Source organism: Blennius ocellaris (assembly GCF_963422515.1).
Source record: "Blennius ocellaris genome assembly, chromosome: 1".
Lineage (NCBI taxonomy): Eukaryota > Metazoa > Chordata > Actinopteri > Blenniiformes > Blenniidae > Blennius > Blennius ocellaris.
In genome coordinates, this window is record NC_137650.1 from 18,431,204 (window position 1) to 18,456,376 (window position 25,173).

The 25,173-nt window shown below is 39.9% G+C and overlaps 1 protein-coding gene across 2 annotated transcripts; it reads right to left on the reverse strand.

Annotated features, from left to right (window-relative positions):
- Positions 1-956: 956 nt before the first annotated feature.
- Positions 957-24,357, reverse strand: lpin1a (lipin 1a). Of its 2 annotated transcripts, none has more exons than XM_080509855.1 (23): positions 24,248-24,357; positions 16,344-16,544; positions 15,915-16,010; positions 12,788-12,884; positions 12,471-12,696; positions 10,572-10,646; positions 10,233-10,322; positions 9,926-10,040; positions 9,327-9,540; positions 8,603-8,755; positions 8,407-8,500; positions 7,490-7,689; positions 7,101-7,194; positions 6,679-6,748; positions 5,151-5,243; positions 4,883-4,947; positions 4,621-4,759; positions 4,361-4,509; positions 4,139-4,225; positions 3,893-4,045; positions 3,638-3,752; positions 3,400-3,503; positions 957-3,286 (listed from the first exon to the last, which is right to left on the reverse strand). In XM_080509855.1, exons 1-23 carry the CDS (start codon positions 24,335-24,337, stop codon positions 3,115-3,117), a joined length of 2,892 nt encoding a protein of 963 aa, XP_080365981.1. In that variant the 5' UTR covers positions 24,338-24,357; the 3' UTR covers positions 957-3,114. The 2 variants fall into 2 exon arrangements, with proteins under 2 accessions (XP_080365981.1, XP_080365982.1); XM_080509856.1 differs by lacking the exon at positions 24,248-24,357 and adding an exon at positions 19,145-19,264.
- Positions 24,358-25,173: the final 816 nt, after the last annotated feature.

Here is a 25,173-nt window from a genome sequence, read left to right on the forward strand (position 1 = left end):
TATGCTTGTGTTTGCCTGAGATTGGCTTCATTTGTAACTTCACTGTCTCGCTTAGAGCCAATCTGGTGAGTCTCCAGACAAAAAAAAAAGGGTGAAAATAACTGAAACAACAGAACAACCAGAGATGAGTATCAGTTGTGCATTTTTTCCACTATGGGTCTTTTAATATAACAATTGAGGTTCAGTTTAATAGTTCCAGATGATATTCTCCTAAAGCAGAGTCCAAATTACATATCTTCAGTCCAGCCACAGGAGGGGAGGGGAGGAGGTAGTACTATAGTATTAGAATAAATGGAGGCTTCATGAATGTGATGATTATGAAAGAGTTTAAGAGAGAGGAGCAGATAGAAAGAAAGAAAGTGTGTGTGTGTGTGTGTGTGTGTGAGAGAGAGAGAGAGAGAGAGAGAGAGAGAGAGAGAGAGAGAGCTGTTCTGTTTCTAGCAGCAGGCAGTAAAAACTTCTCTCAAGCAAGCACATATCCTTTTTGTTTGTGTTTATGTTTTCTGGGAGAGAAACAATCATTTTCTCTACCATTGTATGATACGGTGAAACAAAACTGTCATTCAAAGTCAGGGAAAAGCATGATAATGATTGCCTGTATTAAATATGTTCAGCTCAGATTGTTTTGGAGGCGAAAAAGAAATTAAAGATTAAATAACCAACTGTTACCGCTCAAATAATAGGAGTCAGTAACTCAAAGCAGAAACGATCTTTGAATTGATTGAAAATTGTGTATTTGCGTGATGAATGATAGAGCTCACAATAGTTTGCGGTGCACACTGTTTGGGCAACTGCTGCTTTGTAATAAAAAAAAAACCCCAAATTAACCTCTTCATGGGAAACAGAAAACTAAAAAAACAGTCACATTAAGACAAACACTGACTGAAAACTAGTCAAGAGCTTTATTAAATCTTTCACGGAAAGAATGAGATTGTGATCATCTAAAGATGATTTTGCAAGTAATACAATGATCATGTTACATGGGGAGCAAATGATGTTATCTCAGATAATTTTCTTCTTCTTAAAAGCAGCACACATCCCAACATTATCAGGTGACAGGAAAATGATCATCACATTACAATATGCATCTTAACATTATAATAACGTGCTTCATTTGCGTCTTTTCCACTTAAATCACACCAGACTCTTGAAAGGTAAACATTAAAAGGTTTAGATTTAGTAAAATGTTAATTCCTGATTAGTTTTTCTTTTTGGCAAAGTCAGTCACAGTACAGCATCAGATACACGGTGACTATTCTATATATGGACAGTCTATAACAGTATGACAAACTCAGTCACAGTCAGTCAGATGTGTTAAATCTACATTCAGACATTTTTTTTCATCACACTAATATCAGTGAAATCCTCTTCTGCGTTTTTAAAGTAATATAGACATTTTCATACATGTGCTTTGAAGTGCATGTTGAAAAAAAAACGAAGAAAAAAACCCCCCAAATCAGACAAAACAGCAAACCTCGAATAATCAAACAGTTCCATTAACTGGTTTTCCTAAAATACTGCATGCTAATCTATTGCTTTAGTTGTAACATCGTGAAAGGAAAGAGATTAACAGTTAAGAATACAGTTAAGAATACAATGTTTTATGACGTGAATAAGCACCAATAAAAAAGTATTGTCGACAGGATATTTTAAAAAGAATCTCAATTCATGAGGTTGTAAAGTCAGTTCCACATTTACAGTAGTTCACCCCAACAAATAAACAGACAGACTTGCATCTCATATGAAACACTAGATGTTATTTGCTCAGTGCATAAAAACAAATATATTTCCGCTTCACTATGGAAAAATGTATGTTTTCTGAAAAGTATTCAATGTGCAGTTAATTTGCCCCTGCCTGACAGATTAAAGCTGTACCTTGAAATATACTGATCTGTGCAGTAAAAATACAAAACTGAAAATATACCATCTTAGTCGCATGTGACATTATAAAGTAATTGCATTGAAGAGCATTTTTCATTAGAATGATTTACATATTACATTCTAGCATATCATTGGAGTTCTTCTGCTTGCACACATAAAAATAACACACACTGAAGTCAATTGCATTGTCCTGCATTCCTTTTGAATATTGTCACTTAACACTACAAAAAATGGGCCAAAGCCGCATGTTTCACAGTTGGACGGTCAGAGGACCACACATACATATGGCTGAACCTGAACCTGCAAATGGAGTCTGACACAAACGATGTTTGGAAGCACAGTCGGTGCCATTTTTATTTCTATATTTTTGCATGCGCTGCATGGTTTTCACCAAGCTGTAATGTGAACGTGTGACGTGATGTAGAGGATGTGGTGGTCTCGGGTCATGGAGGCAGTAGATCTGCTGCAAAGCTTCCACTATGCTTGAGGTCAGTAAAGATAAATAGCCACATATCTAGATCAGGTGAAACTTAAACAAGGAGTCTGAGATTCTACCTACATGAACATACTGCATATGTTTAAAAAAAAAAAAAATGAATCGGCCAATAATAGTTATATAACATAATCAGAAAATATAACATAATCAGAAGAAACAAAATGCTGCCCAAACAGATCAATTACACTTTATGTGAGATTCACTGATTGTGATTACATACATGAATAGAGAACCAATTCTTTCAGAATTATTTCTCCTTGTGGCGTTGTCCGCTTTCTAAGGAATGCCTCCATATATTTGACTTTTGTCTTTGACTCTTGTGAGTCAGTGCACCTGCATTCCTGTGACGTATGAGTCTTTTACCCTGTATTGAGCCCAGAGCAAACCATCACTGAGTTTCATTCTTCTACCTCGAAAATGCTTTTGTTTTTACTGGTAATAAACCCAAACAATTTTTTTTCTCTCCAGAAGTTCTTGAATTGATGTTAATTTGAAGGACTGGTTTACCTCCCACTGCTTAAAAATGCCAGAGATAAATCTCTTAGCTATACTTTAGTTTAGACACATTCATCTTCGATAGATCAGTAACTGCAGTGCCGTCTTGAGCTGAAGAGCTACATTCATTGACCACACTAACATAAACCGTGATGGATTTTGTTAGGCTGCCCGCTTCATGATGGGTTACTAATCCACGAATCACAGTCTGACTGTGATGTGGAACAAAATCTGTAGCCTCCTCATTTTGTTTCAAGCGGCTCCGGGCAATCCTCTTCCTGATTGTTGTCATCAGGAAGTTGGTCGCCCCAATAGTTGCACTGGTTAAATGAGTCAGAGTGAGGGATGTCTGCTTCCTCATCTGGGACCAGGTCAGGAAAGACATGGTCCACCATCTCGCACAGGTGGCCAAAACTGATAGAGACACACAATATTTCAATGAGCAAAGTCATAATTGAGACGATAAAATGCTAGTGTACCGCGTTGAAATGTGCACCGTTAGTCACAGAACAAAGAATTTTTCTTACGAGGAGATATTGGTTTTGGCGTGCTCCTGCGTCAACTCCCCTTTTGGATTGACAGTGAAAATCCTGTTCAGGGGAACGCCCACCTCCTTATAGGAATACACATCCTGAAATACATCATACAATCAGATCAGTCAGCTTCACGGTTCTTCAATAGTATTACCTGTGTGTGTGTGTGTGTGTGTGTGTGTGTGTGTGTGTGTGTGTGTGTGTGTGTGTGTGTGTGTGTGTGTGTTCTCACTGTCGCTCTGTTGCCAAATGCAGCGTAGAATGGCTCGGTATTTGGGTAGAAAAGGTTCTTGATGTCTGTTAGACACTCGATCTTAAACTTTTCTGGTTTCTTCTCAATCACCTCCCTACAAAACACAAGATTATGCACATTTTATTGATACATTTATATATATATATTTTTTTCAATTGCTGTTTGTTAATCCACAGGTATGACAAACTGACAGGAAGGGCTTTTGTTACACTGCAGATGTGGCATGTTTCTGACCTGTGCAAGGCAGAGAAGAGACTGCTGGGGCTGAGGAGCACCGGGCCCATTGGCAGCATGGTTCCTCTCTCGTTGACCCAGTGCAGGTAGCCACGGGTCATATCAGCCATGCCGATGGCTCGCGCCGAGCAGTACATGAATTTATATCCATTCCTGTCCCAGAGAGTGCAAGGAAGATCTCAGTGAATTTTCAAATGAAGCAATAGGGACAATTCACTGAGCAGGCAAGAATAAGGCGTCGCTCACAGGCTGACTCTGTGGTAGAGACGGGCAATACCCTGGTGGGTCCAGTCTTTGCCCAGAGTGGGCAGGATGTGACCCAGTGTGTCAGACCTAGAGTCACAAAAAAAAGGTGCTTGAAGAAACAACTGATAAATCATAAATCTTAATTTTCTCTGACTATCAAAGAGCGTATATAATCAAACTCTAAAGATCTGCTGACATTCAGTAATGGCTTTTGTCGCCTACCTGGTGATGGTTCCATCTATATCAGAGATGACTATCTTGTCATCCCAGCTCCACAGGTAGATGGTGCCGTTGCAGCGGCAGGTACCTTGATACTGAGTTGTGACACTGAACACAACATCATTGGGACCCTCCTTGAGCTGCAGGCTGGCCTGCAATCACACGTGGCGGTTCAAGTTAAAGCAACATGCCTCCATTTGTTTTCCAACAGTATATACAGTAGAATGAGTGACTACAGAGTCTCGGGATGATTGAGTAAATACCAGCTGCTCCGATGTGAGCCGAAGTGTCTTCTTATAACAGATGTTTCCAGAGCTCACGAGAGGCTCCGACTGACATGATCCAGGCACGTGAAGGGATGATCTGTGGTCCTCATCGCTAGAGGATGACTCATCCTTCATCCTGATAATAACGAAACACAAACAGCTGGTTTGGTAATAAAACAAACGGCTTGGAATGTGGCAAAACCAAAATATAAAAAAGTTCAATTGAAACAAGGAAACGCCAAGGCACGTCTGAAGTCACCTGGTTTCTGTGGTCATGGGGATCGAACTTTCTTCTCTGTCAACTCCTGCCTCTGTTACTGACTCCTACAGTACACAGAGACCAAAGGTGAGCGCTGACTCGATTGGTCAAATTTAAATATTTCTTCACTGTAGAACAGAAATAACTACAAGTTGTCTTCTTCCTTCTCAATCATCTGACATTTTCTACTACCCTTTATGTTGTATAACTGAAGACTATTTATAGCCATATCATCTCCCTGACATCATGTCTGTATCTGTGTACTTACAGACTTGCTGTCACTGTTCCTGCTCCTCCACGAGAACCACCAGCGTCCTCCTTTCTTTGGCATCTTCTCCTTCATTATGTTCTCCACAGAGGCCTGGAGACAACCATGCATATACAACTCAAAACTGTCTAAAAAATGTAACAAAAACTTGAAAAACCCCCAAGCACAAAAATCCCCCCAAAAATATCAATACAACAATAAGAAATGTATAAAACAAAAAAAACCCACCATATTTTAAATTAAAACCAACTTGTGGAAAATAACGGGAGTTTCAAGTAACAGCATAACGGCATGCAAACGATGCAAATAAGACCCGACGAGGGAAAAGGCTGGAGGATCATGGCTGGAAAAGAGGATGGGGAAAATGTAACAATACATGCCACAAGAAGGACAAAGATGGGAAATGATGAGAAAAAAAGCCCCCAGATGAACAAAGGCATGCACTGTTCAACACACGAGCAACGCCAGGAAACATACAGGCTGCGAAGGGCTGGAGCCAAACAGGCCAGGGAGGCAGTATGAGAAGAGGCCAAATACAGAAAACACATAACTCAAACACCAACACTTGGATGGGTGGTGAAAGAGTGAATATAAATAAAAAGGGAGAAATAAGGAGGGGGATAAAGACATGGCATTATTACAAGTGTTAGAACAGCAGGTTCAATGCAGCATTTCACTGTGGCCTAATACTGGCAGCTGTGACACTTTACTATGAGTGTTCATAAACACCCAGTGTTCAGAGTCAATTGATAACTTATGATTGCTATGACTGCGGACACACGTGAGCTGGAGGTGCTGGGTTGAATTTTAATGAAATAATGAGGCAAGTGACAAAACTGGACCAAAGGGAAACATCAGATTAAGGAGAATTAGTGGGGGAAAAGCTGGGAGTGCACAGGTGAACAGTGATGCAGGGATGTGAACACAACAACCACAATAATAATAATAATAATAATAATAATAATAATAATAATAATAATAAAAGTGACACTACTGAAGACATTTCCGAAATAGATTTGTAACATTAGACATATTGCTGAAGCTGCAGAAGAAACATTTGTAATTTTTCGCCGTTACACAGACACATGGCTGAACAGTACGTCGTTGTCACAATTTCTGATATCATAAAGTTTGCTTGAAGGATTGTCATTGTATTATTAAACCATTTTAATTTCTCATTCGTAATTCCTGTTTTGAAAGTTCAACTTTGTGTTAAGTTAATGTATTTAATTATGTTGCATGGAACAATTCATATAGTAGGCTATACTATGCATTTGAAATTACATTTCCTTAAATGGGTATCTTGGCACAGAAAATATAAGATCAATTTAAAATGTTGAAAATTACAGTCCTTTCCTGAAATAGACAAACAGAAAACTTGCAAAAAAAATCCAAATCATAATAATCCAGTTATGTAAAACAAAATGGTCCATTCACTGCATGATACTACTGATGATAAAATTCAATAGTACTATTTGCTTCTTTCGTGACAATATATAGTAAATGCACATTCCTGTGGAGGGCTTACCTGTGGCAGTGGTTTCTGGTAGACCTGCATGGCCAGCATGACAGGAGCTGCTGTGTTCCAGTTATAGTACCTGCAACACATGAGAGAAAGAGGCAATTACATAGCAAATGTAGCAGCAAAAAAGTCGTCTTTCATTTACAGTATGTGGTGATGAAGAGGGAGTCTATTACATGTTTCAAATACATGTTGCTCTGGATACTCAGGGGCAAAACGTACAAATACCTATCATTACATTTATAATCCAAACTAATTATTTTGTCCGACTGCAACTCCAAACCACTGACACATGATCTGCTATTTCTAAATGTTTCAAATAAAAAGCAACATTTTTAATACGTATGTATAGAATTGTTTTGTCTTCTCATGATGCCTCCACTCAATCAAAACGTAAAGCCCACTGTTAAACCCAGACCCATACGTACTTGTTTCCTATCTTGACCACAAGGTTGGGGTCATCAATGATAGAAGGGTTTTCTGAGAATTGCTGGTAGGAAACAGATCTCTCCAGAAACTGCTCTGTGGGATAAAAAAAAACAACACACAGGGTTCAAACAATCGCTGTGGTACAAGCAGACAAGCAATATGTACTGTATGTATAAGTAAAAGACACACACACAAAACAATCCTACAGCTTTTTCCTCTATCTTGATTAAAAAGCTGCTTTTGAACTACAAAAAACATTCAAACAATCTCTCCGATGCACACATTTTTATTTTCACACTTATTGTTGTACATATGCAGCAACATTCTCACAGTCTTAACAGTTTTGCCACCGCCGCTGTGTTCCTACATCGCATGTTTCTCATCCTACCTCTCGTGATCTCCCGGTTGTCGGTGAGGCCTCCACACAAAGAGATGGCCACGTGAGGCACGTCACCGATCTGGTCCGGCAAACTGTCCACGCCGCTGTCCATCCCACTGCTGCCCACTGACTGCGGGGACTGATTGGCACTCCGCACGCCGACCAGCATCATCTCTGAGTCCTCCTTGAGTGAACCGCTGCCTCCGTCACTGATGGGAGAGAAACACTTCACAGAGGGCCCTCCAAGCAGGTCGAACTGTTCAAATCACAACTCTGATGGAGGTTACTTGTCTTGTCGTGCAGTACATCAGACAACTATGTTCTTATATATGTATTTTTAACTGTATTTTAGATATCTTGGAACAGGTGAAGCATTTATTGTTTAAAATATTGCTGAGCAACTGGAAAACTGGGTTTTTCATATGAATCCTTTACAACCTTTCATAGCTAAGGAATAACCTGCCAAAAACCTGAAGGTAGCAGGAAGTGAAACTCTTCTGTAACATTAATCTCAAGAACATTTTAATTTCATTGAATCTTATGTGTTTATTTTTTTAATTTTATCCTATATTTTTCATTGTATTTTTTTTAGTGGGTATATGTTTAAATTTAGTTGATTTATTATATTTGAACTTTTTTTTATCAATCGATTCAAAACTATTCTGCTTCTGGTATGTCCTCAAGTATTGCCATGTTTCCTCTGTGATTGTTTTTTTATTTTTTATTAATGAATAATTGCCTAATTATAATCTTTGCCACCAAAAACCCTTCACTTCACGTATCTGAGCAGGGAGGGGATTAGTATTGTTTATGTATGATGAACATTGTGTTGCACTGTGTTTAGATGACAAGTCCTATATAAACAAAAGAAAACGAAGCAATTGGCAAAACAACATAAAAGTACATGTATCTATATTTTAACAGACCTTTTAGGGAAGTACAGAGCAGCTACTTCAGGCTCCAGCTCTGTAATATCATCCAGGTAAATGCCGTCAGTGCCCAGGTGTTGACTTCTCTTTTCTAATAAAATATGTATAAAAAAAAAAAGAATGCTAGTAAAATATTTTCTTTGAGTTTGAGGAATCTTTTAGAGTGTTAACAAATACAAGTCCTACACAATACCTTTCCTCTTGGAGGGCGAGTCAGTCCTTCTGATGGGACTTCCTCTGCTTCTGCCCTCCTCCAGATGATTCGGGAGAGTCCTCGGAGACATGGAGCACGCTGTTAAAGACTCCATTTCTGCAGATGATGGCCCAACACTTTCAATCAATCTCCCTTTGAAAAAGAAAAAAATATAAGAAAAATGACATGGTGAATGAAACTCTTGGGTCACCAGCTTCTATGAGTGAAACAGACTTTAGCAGGCTGAGTTTGGATCCATCTGTCCCGGTTACTGATTTAATGATAACTATAAAACCACCACGAGAGGGCAGTACACTGCCGTATACTGCTTCTTGAAAAGTGTTGCAACTACTGTATCTGCACTGTTGACAATTGTAACTTAAGATCTTTATCCTTAACTATTTCCAAAGCTTTTATATTTACAGAATATTGTATTAAATGGTACATGATACAACAACAAACCTAACAAAAACCAACATTTGATCAAAGATTCAATATGTCCGGATTTGAAATACAACAGACAGAAACACCCAGTTCTTGATGTGTTCTGCATATTTCACAGTATAATTAACAGGGAATATTTCAAAGAGAAGTCCCAACTCAACTTTATCGCATGTAAACAGTTGGCAATACAACATTTACATTACACTTTGTTTTCATAAGTTACGTGTTTTAAAGTCATTGCAGAGATGACTCCTCACAGTACTATTCTAAATATATTTACCATGTTGCTCTCTGGTATTAGCGCTCAGCTGATCACTGGCTTCACCCCTGCTTTCTTCAGGCTCTTTGTGTTCGGTCTGCCCTGGCTGTGGGGTGAAGAGAGTGAGGGAGGGAGGTCCAGAGTCACCGATGGCTCTGAAATGAGTGCAGTCGGACACCGGGATGGAGACCGCCGCGGCCGAGTCCGGCTTATGGTGGGCAGTCAGGAAGGAAGGCTGTAAAAGGCAGACAGTAAAATAGTTTAATTTACGATGGAATTTTTTTTCTCTCTGCCTTTCCTTTATGTCTTATTACATTTTCACTTGTAAAGGGTTTCATCTGTGTGCAGCCTCAAATATTCTGTAATGCACTAGTTACACAACCTAAAGTGTAATACATGACTACTAATAGTTTTTGCTGCTCAATTAACATCTTATTGAAAGTCAGTTATAGATGGGATATTGAAAAAGAAGAAAAAATGGAAAAGATTTTTCATGCCGTCACACTGCAATTCTGTTTCTCGCAGTGTGTGTGTGTGTGTGTGTGTCTGTGTGTGTGTGTGTGTGTGTGTGTGTGTGTGTGTGTGTGTGTGTGTGTGTGTGTGTGTGTGTGTGTCAGTACCTGTGCAGCCTGTGGGAGCTCCCCCCAGGTCCACAGCATCTCAGGGTTGTCCTTAGACTGACTGTTCAGCTCTGAGTCACTCTTCGGTGTGGACGACCGTGAATCATCTGGGCTGCTGTGACATCAACAATCCAATACTTGATCAGATTTTCAGCTTAAAAAAACAATGCTTGTTTTATTGTGCACCACAAGCACTGATTTCAAAAGTAACATTAATATATTCATCTTGATGAAGGTTTAGACAGATTTTCCCATTTCTTCACCAAAATGATCAATTACTCAAAGACGGTTGAATCAAAAGTGATACCTAAGAGAAGAGAACTGTGAGGTCTGCTGAGGACAAGATATGGACAGACCACTGCGTGGAGGGATGGAGAGACTGTCCTTAATCACAGTACTACAAGAGATAAAAAGACATGGACAGACACACAAAAACAGAAAAAAAAAGATGTTGAGAAAGAGGAAAGAGAACGTTAAAGAGGACAAATCATGTGAGGACAGAAAATGCTTTAGCTATGGCAGAGTGGTCTAGACAAGATAAAACAGAAACAGTGTCAAGAAAAATGGCTTTAGCAAGAATTCAAAATGATCATTGGCTTATCATTGGATGCATATGTTTGAGTTGAGGTTTGAGTGCCAATATGACCTCTGTGAATGAATCCAGCTGGGGTTTGGGTGAGTGTGGTGGTTGGCCGTAGAACCCTGATCACCGTACATGGCCCTGATGACAAACACATAAATGCACGTCAGTCACATATACTGTTGTAAACACATATATTGTTTTGTCAAATATAGATCTTTATAATAATAAAGGAAATGTACCCACACAGAGAGAGTATGTCACACACACAAACACACATTCCTTCATGTCTGTGAGGGTCTCAGGAATTTTTCCCAGCACTCCATGTGGTAAATTTGCTAAAAAAGGCCACATTGAGGACGGCCCTGTGTGGCTTTATTTCTCTTTGAAATAAAGAGACAGAAACTACTGTGGGAACAAGATAAATCCCTGGAGAGTGTCCAACACATAGAGCTGGTTTCTCCTGAAGGCTCCACACACACACGCACGCACGCACGCACGCACGCACGCACGCACGCACACACACACACACACACACACACACACACACACACACACACACACACACAGTCCCTAAATTGCTTATGTATAGGGGATTTGGTCAAATGAGATGATTTTACTGAACTCAGACTGGAGGCATGTAAATCCACTTTATGTAACACTGGCCAGAAATTATGAAAAATGCTTGACTGTAAGTTGTGGTTCTGCACATGACACAACCAAATCAGCAGTATAGTATTTGGTTATTGAGCTGAACACTGAGCTCAATACGTTTAAGATGGGTTTTTTCCTAAATGAAGACTTGAATGCCCTTTAAAATTGAAATCAGATGAGAGTTTGTTTCCCATTGCCAGACAAATCGGTTCCAACAAGAGCCACATATTCCTGGCAGAGCATGTTTGCTGAGTTTAAGAGAGCTAAATATGCCATAAATAATAACTCAAAATGTTCTTTTTCTTTTTTTTTCTTTGATTTGATCTTTGTTTGAATAAGAGTCATTCATTTTATCTCTGCTGCAATGCTTTGTAATGACATAAACATGTCAGGAAATTCCCATTTTCAATTTTTGGTTTCGCAAAATAAGCAGATTTATAAGTTTTACTGCCAGTAACAATAAATAAGTAAGTAAGTAAGTAAGTAAGTAAGTAAGTAAGTAAGTAAGTAAGTAAGTAAGTAAGTAAGCAAATAAATAAATAATCAAACCATATAGAATCTGTAGGAAAATATAGTTGAAACATCATTGTTTATTAGTTATGATGTAAATTATGGTGCAGCACAAAACAATCTGAATCCTGTAAATTGGACATGATGTTGGGAGACATTATGTCTCCTCAGTTCATGCTATTCTCTCGTGAGACTAGCGAAAAATTATATGAATAAAATCCAAATGAAGAAAATGTTCAATCAATTCTGCAAAAATGTAAAGTTATGTTGAAGTTCTGAATGGCTGATGTCATTCAAAACATCTAAAACCACTAAAAATGGCTAAAGAGACTGAATGGCACTGGGAAAATCATCACTGAAAAATTAGCTAATTAAGTGTTTATGGTTCATTATTGTAATCCTTGAATTTGATAAATTAAACAAAAGCTGCTGTTTTGGTATATAGAGAGAAACGTCAATGTTTTAATAAGCCGTGTTCTCTTCATTTTGAAGATGAAGCACCTTTTGCAGCTCCAAATTAATTTCCCTTTGTGAAGAGTGAGTAAAAACGGCTCTTTTGGTCTCAAAGTGGAAGACTTGTGCTCTGAATCAAAGTGGTCAGCACAGAGTCAACCAAAGATTCCTAAACTTCCACATGGTCTTCACTTCACCCGCAATGTACACACACACGCGCGCGCGCACACACACACACACACACACACACACACACACACACACACACACACACACACACACACACACACACACACACACACACACACACACACACACACACACACACACACACACACACACACACACCTGCTGCCATCTGCCTCTCTCTCCTCGTCCGAGCTCAAGTCAATAGTGAACATGTCCTCATCTTCAGAGAACTCCTCTCCGCTCTCTTCTCTCCTCCCTGACGCTCCCATTCCTCCTCCATCATGGCGAGCCTTCCTCCTCCTCTTCCTCCTCTTCTTAGACATGCCTCCTTCACTTTGTTGGGGTCCCAGGCACTGGACAGGAAGTGAGCCACAGGCGACGGTGTCTGTGTGATGAAAAAGATGTATCAAAAGTTCAAAGAGGAAACAAGCACCTTCACCATTTCTGACGTTTCTACCTTGTGTTCAGCAGCTTACCGTGATGGCGTGAACTGCCCCGGCCCAGCTGGGACTTCATCAACTCCTCCCCCACTGACAAGATGGGTGATGTTGCCAGGTAAGCTGGAACAACCTCCTGATAACAGAGTAACATATAAAACTTGAACTGTTTAAGTTCAAGCTGAATTAAACAGTTCAGTATCTAATCCTCCTGTGCTGTGTGCCTTTGTGTGTGGACACAGACGTATCAATTTTATTTACATGTGAAAGAAGCTGTTTGTTAACAAGAGTCTGATAAACATTACACGAATTAGCACTTATATTTTCTTTTAAAATCCTTTTTATTTCTTGTTTTGACAGTGACTATACTTTTCATATCAGCCTAAACATGTGTAAATAACACATGCAGAAATTAGGATTTTGAATTAAAGAGCTACAATTGTCAATAGAATAAAATAAAAAAATGAAGTCCCAAACCAAGAGAAAATAATGAACAAATCTCTGTTCTTGCACAGTATGTGTGGCCATAAATCCTAGGGGGATATGGGATTAACAATTCTGAACTGTCCTTTTTTTTTCTTTTTTCTTTTTTTAAACTGGAATATGCCCCAGGGCAACTTCTGCCCTCGTACTCTCAGGGTTTGCCACACTGAGTAATGGGTGGAGTTACTTTTCAACAGCTCAAAACAGAAAGAAAGCTCTCCTGACTGATTGGACAGTGGAGCTTATTTTCAAACAGCATCTCAATAATCTGGTAGGTCTTCAAATTCAAATCCAGATTAGCTATATCACCCAGATTTGATGATTGGAAATAAAGGGTGAAACAGAGAGAGCCGGGGGGGGGGGGGGGGGGGGGTGATCCAAACTGACACATGGTTTGCAGTGCACGTGTTGTGACACAGGCAAAAACCGCTCGATTCATTCAGCAGGAGAGGGAAAGTGTGTGTAAGAGTCAAGGTCACCACACATCTGCTCTGAGCTGAACATTTCATAGAAAAACCCAGCTCACAACGACCCCTGATTAGATCGATTGTTTCTAAAAAAGTAATCTCTTTTACCTCAAAACTAGTATTATTAACATTTTATAAGCGTTCACAATTTCTTTGACCTGTATCAAGAAAATCTGTAATATATATATATATAGATTTCACCTTTCGACTTTAAACTACAATATCTTTATCAGACCAGCAACAGAGTTTATGCTGCAAATCAAATACTCCGCAACATCAGGTAATAATTCACAATAATTGTAGACTTGCTGACATAGCACCAACAGATCCTCACGTTCAACATTAACCTCAGGGTAATACGGAGGGAAGAGAGCCACAGCTACCAGAAATGTTATTAAAATCACTAAATTCAAATCTATGAGATGAAAGATGACACAGAAGATCAACCAAACCAAACAAATTTATAAGGGGAATTCATCTGAGTGGAAGGTGTATTGCAGTGAATGCTGAGCGGGTCAGCGGCCTGTTGTCTGACTGCATCAGACAGTTCAGTCACCTCCAGGTCTGTGTCCAGCAGACTGGACGGAGAGTGAACTACACAGGGCTATAAATAGATCGCTGGTGTTTTCCAGTCTGTAGAGGGAGCGCTGTGTTAAGGAGAGGATTTGACATTGGGCCCAAATACTATCACAGACAGACACGATGAAGCAGATTCATCAAATGCCTCTCAGTGGCTTGACTTTACATTTAAAAATATTTTTGATGCATTCCAGTAGTCTTGCAGGAGCCACTGTGAAGAGTTTCTGTCACAACTATTGATTGACTGTTGTGAAAAGCCTCTACTGCCCCATTGAGCAATGAAAGAAGCATTAGACCAATTTAATCTCTCAGATTAAAAATAAAATCTTCTCAGACTATTATGTATCCCTCCAAATTCTGGATAAGGGAGCACGGCCAGCTTTGACTATTGCTCACTGCCTCACAAATAACACGGTGGCAGCCGATGAATGTTGTCTACCACCGCTGACAAATAAATCATTCTTGTTTCCCTCAGAGGAGCGTCGTCCCTCGACCCCTCTTTCCCCATCTGCCATGAATCCTCACATGGTTTTACAGAAGTCAATTTCCCAAGTAAAAGGAAATGCTCTAATTTCACACTATTTCCTTCTCGGTTTGCCTTTGCTCTCCCAATATAGATATTAGTATATATAGAATATAGTATTTCTGTATTTTTCAAGTGGGAAAAGATCAAATTTGAGGCGTGACGTCTCTGGCCTGTGTGCTAAATTTCTAAAGTAAATGTTTTAATCTGATGTATTGTACCTCAAACCTTTTCTCTGGATTGTTACAGGACTGATAGTTTCTCATACACTTTGTGCTGCCGAAGGTCCACGCTGATCTCATGAGCTGCTTATGACTTGGTGTTGACAGGTTATACAAAGACTACACACAAATTGTAACAATGCAACTCAACTAAAAGGAAAATGACATTTACGTGTCCACTGTCTCGGTACAAACTGTCTGCTGCTGGTGTTTATGTGCCCAGTCTGACTGACCTGTACTGTTTACATTTTGCATCTGTCATGACTTTGTGTGTCCAGGAAACAGAAACATATCATAGGGGCACAGAATGTCCTTTTCTGACATGCTGTTGAGATTTTATTTCAAGTGAGCTGTTTAAGTATTTAGCTACTTCAGTAGAATTTGAACCACGTCAGCACATTATTGTCTGTGAGTCATTTACCCGGAAGGACCAGTGTGGGCTCCTGTGTTTGCATAGCTTCATATGTAATTCCACATTCATATTGGGTAAACATGTACTTTCGTGAAATAATTGTAAATTACTGAAACAATCAAAATGCATAATTTTCTACAATTGTTTGCCAATCAGAGTCAGGCGTAATGTTTTTTGAGGCTTTTTTTTTTTTTTTTTAACTGCCTGGCAGAGATAAGACTACATGATAAGGCAGTCACGTTTTTGCCACTGCTGGGCTTGTCTGGGCTGGAAAATGTGATATTCAAGGATGGCAGTTAAAATATGAACAGCATGTAGTTGGCGAATGATCAGTAGGTAATAAAACCAATGGGAAGCCCAACAAATATGCGATGGTGTCAGAACAAATACATGCATAGGTAACCTTCATGTGAACATGTTCGGTTCTATATTTGTGTTGGTTTACAGGCTGGGAGGGATGTCTCCGTCAATCATCACTCACCAGTTTGTCTTCTGTTTCTTTGACAAAGAAGGCCTCTCCATTCTCCCCCAGCTTCATGTGCAAACTCACCGGCTCTCCATTAATCTCTATGTCCACCTGCAGGGCGGGATCAAAAGAGAGTTTATGATCATATGTTAACCATCACTTGCATGATTAAAAACAGCCACCATTTCAGGACTCTGTGGTGACACATGCAATAAGTTTAGGTGAATGAAAAAAAAGACCACTTTTTCTGTGTGTGACTTCTCAATTTGAATTAAATTTGCAGGACGTTTTACACCTGATGCCCTCCCTGAGGCAACCTGAGCAGTTGAGCTCAGAAACTGAATATAGAAAATAAACCAATAACCCCTGTAGCTAAATAGCTATGGCGTCCGTACTGTACTGCTGAAATGCATGTGAACATATGGAGCACTTGTTTCATCTCACCACTTTCTCACGGGACCGGAGCACACCCATCTTGCCAAAACGGACGTGGAAGGGGGAGCACTGCAGGGAGCCATCGGGCTGCCGGACCACGATGACGTCTATGCATCCCGACAGCGTAGCGGGGTTGAGTCCTCGGTACAGCTCCTTGACCTGCACGAACACCTGTCCCGCCAGCTGACCCACATAGTTCATGGTCTGTATCTACAGATGGACAGAAGGAGGACATCTCAGTTCAAAAGAACATTGTTTTATTCATCACTTGAGAGTAAGACTGTCATGAAAAACCTGACTGTCAGCCCCTTACACCCTCCTGCAACACAAGACAGTGTGTGTTTGAGTGTGTGACACGTTGCAGCTGTACCTAAAGTAACCTGCAATCTGTTTATTAAAAACAGAACCACAGCATGAACCCAGGACTACCGCGTCCTCTCAGTGGTGTAAACACAGTCCATCAGGGACAAGATTAATCATGTGGTGCTGTGCCAGTCTCTCTGATCCACAGCCTCTCATGCGCGATGAGTAGAATGCCAAACACGGCTGTGGAGAGACACACAACAGGGAACTGCATTCACTGGGCTGAGAAATGGGTGGTTGTTGACTCGAGAGGAAGGAGAGAAGAGCATCAAAATGCACCCTAAAGAACTGCATCACTACACGAGAATAAACTGTCAATGGTTTATCACTAAATAGGTAACATTTCATACTCTTAAACACGTATCTGACCATGTCATACTATTACAATAGTTAAAATGGTTGTATTTTACAGTATGACTTTCAGCCTCAATAGCTTCCTCGTGGGAGTCAGGGTGCATGGAAATATATATTTTTAGAAACAGAAATGAAATATGCAAAACACCACTTTTCATCATTCTTTAAAGCAAAAGGTCATTTGTAAAATGTGTGCTGCTATTTGTTCAGTAAACCACACATCATTGTGGCTCTGTTTATTTAAAAAAAAAGATGTATTTCTAATCTACTTAAAAACTTGAAATGGAACAACAAAGCTCTGAAAAAGTCAGTGAAAATGGAATAAATGAAGTGGAAAGAAAAGACAAACTCAGAAGGAAAACTTGAAAGTAAATAAAAGAAGTCTCAGTAAAAAAACAAAAAAAAAAAAACAAGACTGTATAAATACACACAATTTATGATTCCTCTTTCTTTCCAGTACAGCCAATTCACTCTTAAAATATCCACTTGCCACCTGCTCATGCTGACTCAGATGCTTTTACAAACACACATTGTACTGTTACGACTTCAGGAGACACCATGTTTCTTCACTTGTACACTAGTCCCTGAAGCCTGACTCTGACCTTGACCGTATCTTTAAATCCAACCTATTACTCATACATTTAAAACACCATCCTAAAATAAAATCTATTCTGACTTACTTCTGTAATTTCTATTTTCTCTATAACGAATACATGTCCTCATGGTTGCGTATACATAAAAATGAAGATTACAAGTTTATTGATAAAATCGTGATCTTCATTTTTCTGCAGACTACATTCAAGCAGTAATAATAAGGAGATTTGGTTTACACACATCAGTTATTTTGCAGTGAATACTAGGGGCCGTCTGTTTATGGGAGCCAACATTACCCTGTTGCATCAGAACCACCGGTGTGGAAAGCTATTGCCATTTTGTTATTTGGCAACAGAGACAGAAACCATAACTGTGTTAAAAGCTGTTCAAACAAAGACGAAACAGTGTGCGATCAGGGACTTTGAATGAGCATAAATTGTCCTTTGTGTGACTTCTTGTTCAAGAAATGGAACTGTTTGATTACATAATTGTTTGACTCCTGCCTCTGTCTGACTCCTTCATTCATGTCCTTTGTGTCTCAGACGCTATGGTATATACACATGTGTTCACAGTCATATCACTCATCTGATATTACAGTCAACACAGCCCACGTGTGTTTAAGCAAACACACACACACACACACACACACACACACACACACACACACACACACACACACACACACACACACACACACGCGCGCGCGCGCGCGCGCACACACTCCACAGAGAAAGCCTTGCCCACTTTTACAGGACACCTCCAATCAGAAACGTTCTGCATTATGTAATGACGAACCACGAGTGAACGTAAAAAAGGTTATTTTGTGTCATTCAGTGGATGTACTGTGAGGGCCCCTGCACCCCCACTCCAACTCAATTATAGCTGATATTTCTGAAACGTGTAAATCTGAGTCAAAGTTGCATTCCTTCAGAGTACCAAAAGTCCAGAGACGATTAAGCCTCTGGTTGTCATTCAAGTTCAGTTTCACCCGAAGTAGAGCATACACCGAGCCAATACAAACACAGACAGATCCAGGTGGATTTACAAATGATGATGTGAAGGATTATCCTATTAAATCGGTTTAATCGGCATTAAGCAGCAGTGTAACCGGGATTGCTGTCTTTTGCGATGAATGGCGGTAAATGCAGATCTAATAGATTTAATAGGAGTAATTCAGAATACATAATTCGCTGAAAGACAAGTGAGGCAATGGCCTGTTTGAGGCACCAGTGTTGACAATGAAAAGAGCAGGCATTTATAGTGTGCTTGTAAGTAGATGTCAGTATGATGTGTGGCCTATGAGGCATGTAAACATCTGCACACGGGTGAGGCTCTGCAGTCCGCATGGAGCTCTTCCGTCATTCAAAACAACCACAACACGCGCGCATGGCAAATAATACCCATTACACTGACCGCATTCACAAATAATGAAATACTTTGTAAACATCACAATACCCTCTCCGATAGCAGGTAGCAGCAGCAATTTGTATTATTCTTACATTATTTACTGACGTCGATCTTCGTTCCGGGGTTTCTCCGCCATCCAAAATAATCCACCGAGCGTCTTCTGCGTTTCTCTACGTTACGTCTCAGTCCTCAAATCAAACATCGACGATGACACTCAACCTCATTCAGCCCCCCCGGACACCCGATCTCGGCTCCTCCGCTCCCGGGTAGCCTCGCTATTTAAGCCGCAGTTGAAATGCCCCCCCCTTTCTGCCCTTCCGCCCCCCCGCAGCCACAGAGCCGCAAAAACAAAGACCCCTGATTGGCTGCAGTGTGGATGACGTCACCGTGTTGACGGAACATTTCTGTTGTAATAATAATAATAATAATAATAATAATAATAATAATAATAATAATAATAATAATAATAATAATAATAATAATAATAATAATACAACTTTCAAACATTGTTATAAGTTCTGCTCAAAGTGAAGTGAATCATACAATGAAATTCAATTATCTTCTGTCCAAACAGAATCCACTGATTCTGAGTGGATATGTTGTGTGGTTTAGGTGGCTGTTTTAACTAGCGCCTTTGATCGTTCTTTTCCTGCTTGTTCTCCCTTTTAGTTTGATGAAAAATTAAACAACAGTTTTCTTTTTAAAATGTGTGTTTTCTGTTGGGTTTTTTTTCCTATGCTTTGTGGTGTTTTGAAGTTTGGATATTTGCTTTCACATGCACTAGTCAGTGTGCTGCTTTTACATTGCCCCTCGGGAATAAATAAAGATTCTTGAATCTAAAAGATTTCATCATAAAACCTGACATTGCATTTCCAATGACAGTCGGTTGTTTCCCTTTGTCCTGCCTGATTTGTTGTCCGTTTCCTTCACATCATTATATTATTTAGGTTTCATCTAATGGACCATTTCTTAAACTCATCTCAAATGAACTAAGGCCTTTTCTGCACAATGTACATCTATTCACATTTTACTAATTTTTACAGTTGCCCTCTGCACAGTGGCACAGTGGTTAGTGCTCTCGCATCACAGGGAGAATGTGCTGGGTCTCTGTGTGGAGTTTGCATGTTCTCCCCCGTGTGAGGGTTTCCTCTGGGTACTCTGATTTACTGTGACAGTCCAAAACCCTTCATCAACCCCATCAGCTCTCCGTGAGCGCGGCGCTGTGTGCCTGCCTTCCAATGGGTTAGTTCAATAGTAGTGAATGAATGAATTTTGTTTTGTTGACAGTTACAGTGCAAAAAATTAAACGTTGTGCATTCAGTTTATAGTGCTTAAAAGTTCACTCACAATTTTTGTATTTTGTTTTTTTATTCTTCTGTAACCAAAATTGGTATAGACTCAAAGAAAAGTACTAAGACTAATAAGGGACTAAATAAATAAATAAATAAATATTTGTTAGTAAGCATAGCTGAGATTTTACCAATGAAGTGGTCATGATTTAGGGCAGATAATTCCCAACCTGGCAACCCAGAGTATCAGTTTATGGCAGATCTACTCACCATTGGTAAAGAAACGTTAGCATCATGACTCAGAAAGAATTTTGCCAACAGCCAACAGTAACTTGACTCTGAATAATGAACAGTTATAGTCATGTTCCTTTTCTGTCATTTTATGAAATAAGATCTGAGTTGTTTGTTTGCTTTTGAAAGGCTGTGGTTGCTGCAAGTATCAGGTTAAACTGTATTAATGTAATAAGGATGAAGTGTTCTTGAAATTACAACTAAACTTCTCTGAAAAGATAAGTTGCTTCAATGATTTGAATATATACTGAGAACAGGTGGCGTATATCAAAAGTGATGTTTTCTCTAAACACATCCCACTGACATGGTTGCACAGTGACAACAGAGCTGTAATTCTAAGATGTTCACTCACCAGTGGGAGTTTCTTGGGGTTTGGTGTCTTGCCTTTGGCCTCTCAGACACCCCTCAATACTGTCCAAGCAATAGACACATGAGATCAGCTCTTCAGTTTCTGCAGTTTGAAACATCTTCAAACATCCGTCACTGCAAATATGTGAACCAAATAGTTTTGTCTTTTTTTCCTTTGGTACCACAAGCTGATTTTAAGTTGAACAAATTAATATGGCCCAATGTGCAGACCTCGCTTCTTAACATAGATGTTTTCCCATTTTCTGTGCCAGAAAGACATAAAAAACAAACAAAAAAACAAATCCACAAACTATCTCACTGCAGTGCTGATAAGTTCAAAACTGTAAACAAATGAGGAAAAAACAAATTAGAGCCCAAAGATAAGGTATAGAAATTGGATAATCAATAATACATAAAGTATCTTACTGCTGTTCACTATGTAAACATGTAAGTATTCTGATTACTTTGTTTCCTCCCCAGTCTACTCTGGTTGGCTATTGTTTCTCTTTGTTTTTCTATGCGGTTGCTCAACATTTCTTGGAATAAGCTTGCTTGAACTACTCTTACAACTTGTTATTCATAGCCTTTATAAAAAAAAAAAAAATAGTGACTGTGTGTGTGTGTGTGTGTGTGTGTGTGTGTGTGTGTGTGTGTGTGTGTGTGTGTGTGTGTGTGTGTGTGTGTGTGTGTGTGTGTGTGTGCTACAGAACATGTGATACAGTTCTAGATCAAATTCTGCTGTCAGGGTACACATACTTTGCATTGCCAAGCTCTGGAGCATGTGACTGTTCACTTATCACCATCATAGTGGCTGAGGACACACAGACACACACACACACACGCGCGCGCGCGCGTGCGCACACACACGCACACGCACACGCACACACATACACAACAGCAGAGGGAACAAGGAAACACGTGTTGGGTTTCTAAGAACTGAATCATTCATCAGAGAGGGAAAAAACCGCCAAGTGGAGCAGGAGAGGGAGGGCCCCTGTGCAGAGACACCACGAGGAGAAAGGAGTAGGCTCTGGAATGCAGAATGCTGTTTTGTTTTGTGTAGGCTATATATGAACATATGGCTTAGAAATCAGTGTGTAGAGAGAGGTGTGGCAGAGGAGAGGAACTGGTTTGCTGTAGGTCGTCTGCAGGGTCCACATAGTGTGTGTGTGTGTGTGTGTGTGTGTGTGTGTGTGTGTGTGTGTGTGTGTGTGTGTGTGTGTGTGTGTGTGTGTGTGTGTGTGTGTGTGTGTGTGTGTGTGTGTGTGTGTGTGGTTTGCTTAAACACTTATGATAATTTGCAAGCAAAATCAACACACTAATACATCCACTGTCAGTCATTGTAAATAATGAAATCAGTAGATTCTTAGACACACGTCTATGAATATATATCATATATTATTTTTAATATGAGCTTCATATGTGGTTCTTCCGATGTGTGTGTTTATGCAAACTTATCTCCAATACTCTCCGGAATCATATTAATTCTTGCGTGCATGAGCCACGTGCTTATTTTAAATGCGCGGGGTTATCTTTATTTCTTTGCAAGCTGTATGTAAGTCTTTCTTAGAGGTTCAACTTGAACTGCATGTTTATAACATTTGTTTATGTGTGGGTGTGTTATGTGATATGTCTGCCGTTGCATCAGAGTAATTCATGCCAAACACGTGAAAAGGAGTGTGAGGAAGGAAGAAAGTGGCTTGCTGAGGCTGGGGTTGCCTGATCTCTCCCAGGAACTCCCTCTGAAGTCAACAATACACTCATTTCATCACCACGGAGACATTAGTGTGTGTGTGTGTGTGTGTGTGTGTGTGTGTGTGTGTGTGTGTGTGTGTGTGTGTGTGTGTGTGTGTGTGTGTGTGTGTGTGTGTGTGTGTGTAGAAGGGGTGGCTATTGGGGGATGGGCTGTTTGAGCCAATCAGAGAGCTTCTTTCTGAGTGTGACTCTGTAGCTGAACTACTGAACCTCTTTCCAATGCTGCGTGAAACTAAACATGTTCCAGGGCTTCTGAATAATCTCTTGCTGGATTCCTGGACAAATCATGGCTGGTTCAAGAGTCCGATTCCATCAAAACAACTGCAACTTTTACATTCATTAGAACTTCATCGGCTTTTAGTGTTCAGTCACACCGTTATCCTCATTGATAAAATACATTGGAACTGTCTTTCGCTGCCTTCTTGGAATAGATTATAAAATAAATAAACTACTTTAACAGTGCTAGCTTGCTGCTCAATTTCAAAAGCATAATCAATTCATATTACTTGATCCAATTCAGAGGTGCAGGGTACCAGGACTCCAATTCATCCCATGACAAGCAGTCACACAGGAGAGGCACAATGTACGCTCATAACTTAGTGTTAAATGCACATTTTGGTTGATGGCAAGACCTCGAGAAAATACCTGCACTGTCTGGGAGACTCTGCAAATGCCAGAGAGAGTGGCCCGTTCCAGCTTTGAACCCACAACCTTCTTGCCCATTAACATAGTGATATTTGGCCACATAATGCAGGACAAGTGTTTTTTTCGCCACACAATTATAAAACAGGCAGATCATGTGGAGTTTTCAGTGAATGTTACAAAGACCTTTTTACTCCTCAAAAATGCATGAACATGGCCAGCTTCATGTGACATAATTACCAAAGGGTCAAAATACCAGCACACAGCTCCTCACAAGGGACCAGCATGGTGGTACTGTTATGTAATGACTGCACTGACTATGGTGTAATATGCCTTTATAAGTACCTAAAGTACGCGGGCTTGAGGCCCTGTGTGGAGATGGGTGCAGTTGATTTATCACATGGTTGCACAGCTCACACTGCGCACGCTGACAAAAACAAATAGATAGACTACTGCTGTCCTTGGAGAACAGTGCACACAGTGTGAACCATTAGTGAGGTAAATGGTTGTAGAACAATAGGGCCACAAACAAAGTCAGGTGGTTGGCACACACACATTTATGTACTTCTCTCTCCCTCTCAGACCTTTCCTTTCAGTATCATACTGCACTGAGACGCTCTGAAGATCTGTCTTATTCACTCATCTTATAAACTTCTACCTTTGAATATCACTGTTCTGTACCTTGACTTCACTCAGCACATTTTCTCAATTTCTTTATGTTTATTTCAGATCCTCATCTCTGTTGCCTGTTCTCAGGGTGTTCTGTTTTGCGAGCCAAGTAAGAAACCCAATTAAGCACATATTAAGTTTTTATATGATCCCTCCTTCTTCATGCAAGTGCCCAGCAGAGTGTTATTAAAGTTTTGTTACCAAGGACCAGCTGCCATCAGGGAGCTCATTGTCATCATGGTTGCTGAAGTCTTCCTCTTCCACGTGCCTCATTGTTGCGTGCCGCATCATTTACAGTCGGGCTGACTCTGTTTAACTCTTCAGCGCTTCAAATATGAGTTCTATATATTGTATGACATCTGAAAAAAAGGAAGAAAAAAAAAATCCCAGTCCCAAAAAAGTGTGGTTTTTACGTCCTGAAAATTAGGCGTACTCTTTGTTTATCACATTCTGGTTGGCGTCTGAAGAAATCCCAATCCTCTTTGTTGTCCAAGTAAATCTCTTCAAAATGGTGCGAAAAGCTCTCCTGGTAGTGGCTCTGGATGTGTCTTTACACTCTTAAATCTGAGGGACACTTTTGAAGGAGCAGAAAGTGCTTCTGTGACATGCTGCAAGTATTTTAGACTAAATTTATCAACATGTGTGTTCTTGGAAGAAACTACTGAGAGGAAATCTGAGAGCGTCCCAAGCTGCTGGACGTTCTGCTGCTTCAAACGCTGGTCTGATGCCACAGGACACTGACATCATCAATAATTTAAACTCATGGACACTGTATCTGCATTGTAAATGTTTGTGAGTTAATATCTATGAAGTCCATACATGGTGAGAAATAATAACATGTATTTACATTTTAATCACAAGCTTTCTTCCTGTTTATGAGTGACGGTGTTACATAATGGTCAGAACCATATTTTTGGATCTGATTACAATGCCATCACTTTCATCTTTCTTTCACAAACAAATGTTTTGATTCAACCAGACATTTGCAAGAAATTAGATTTTTTTTTCTTTTGACCATGGTGACCATTGATCTCTGACCATTAAGCACTTATCATTTCATTTCTGGATCCCCATGAGGACTGCTGCCAGAGATACAGCAATTCCTTGGAGGGAATCCCAAGTTACCA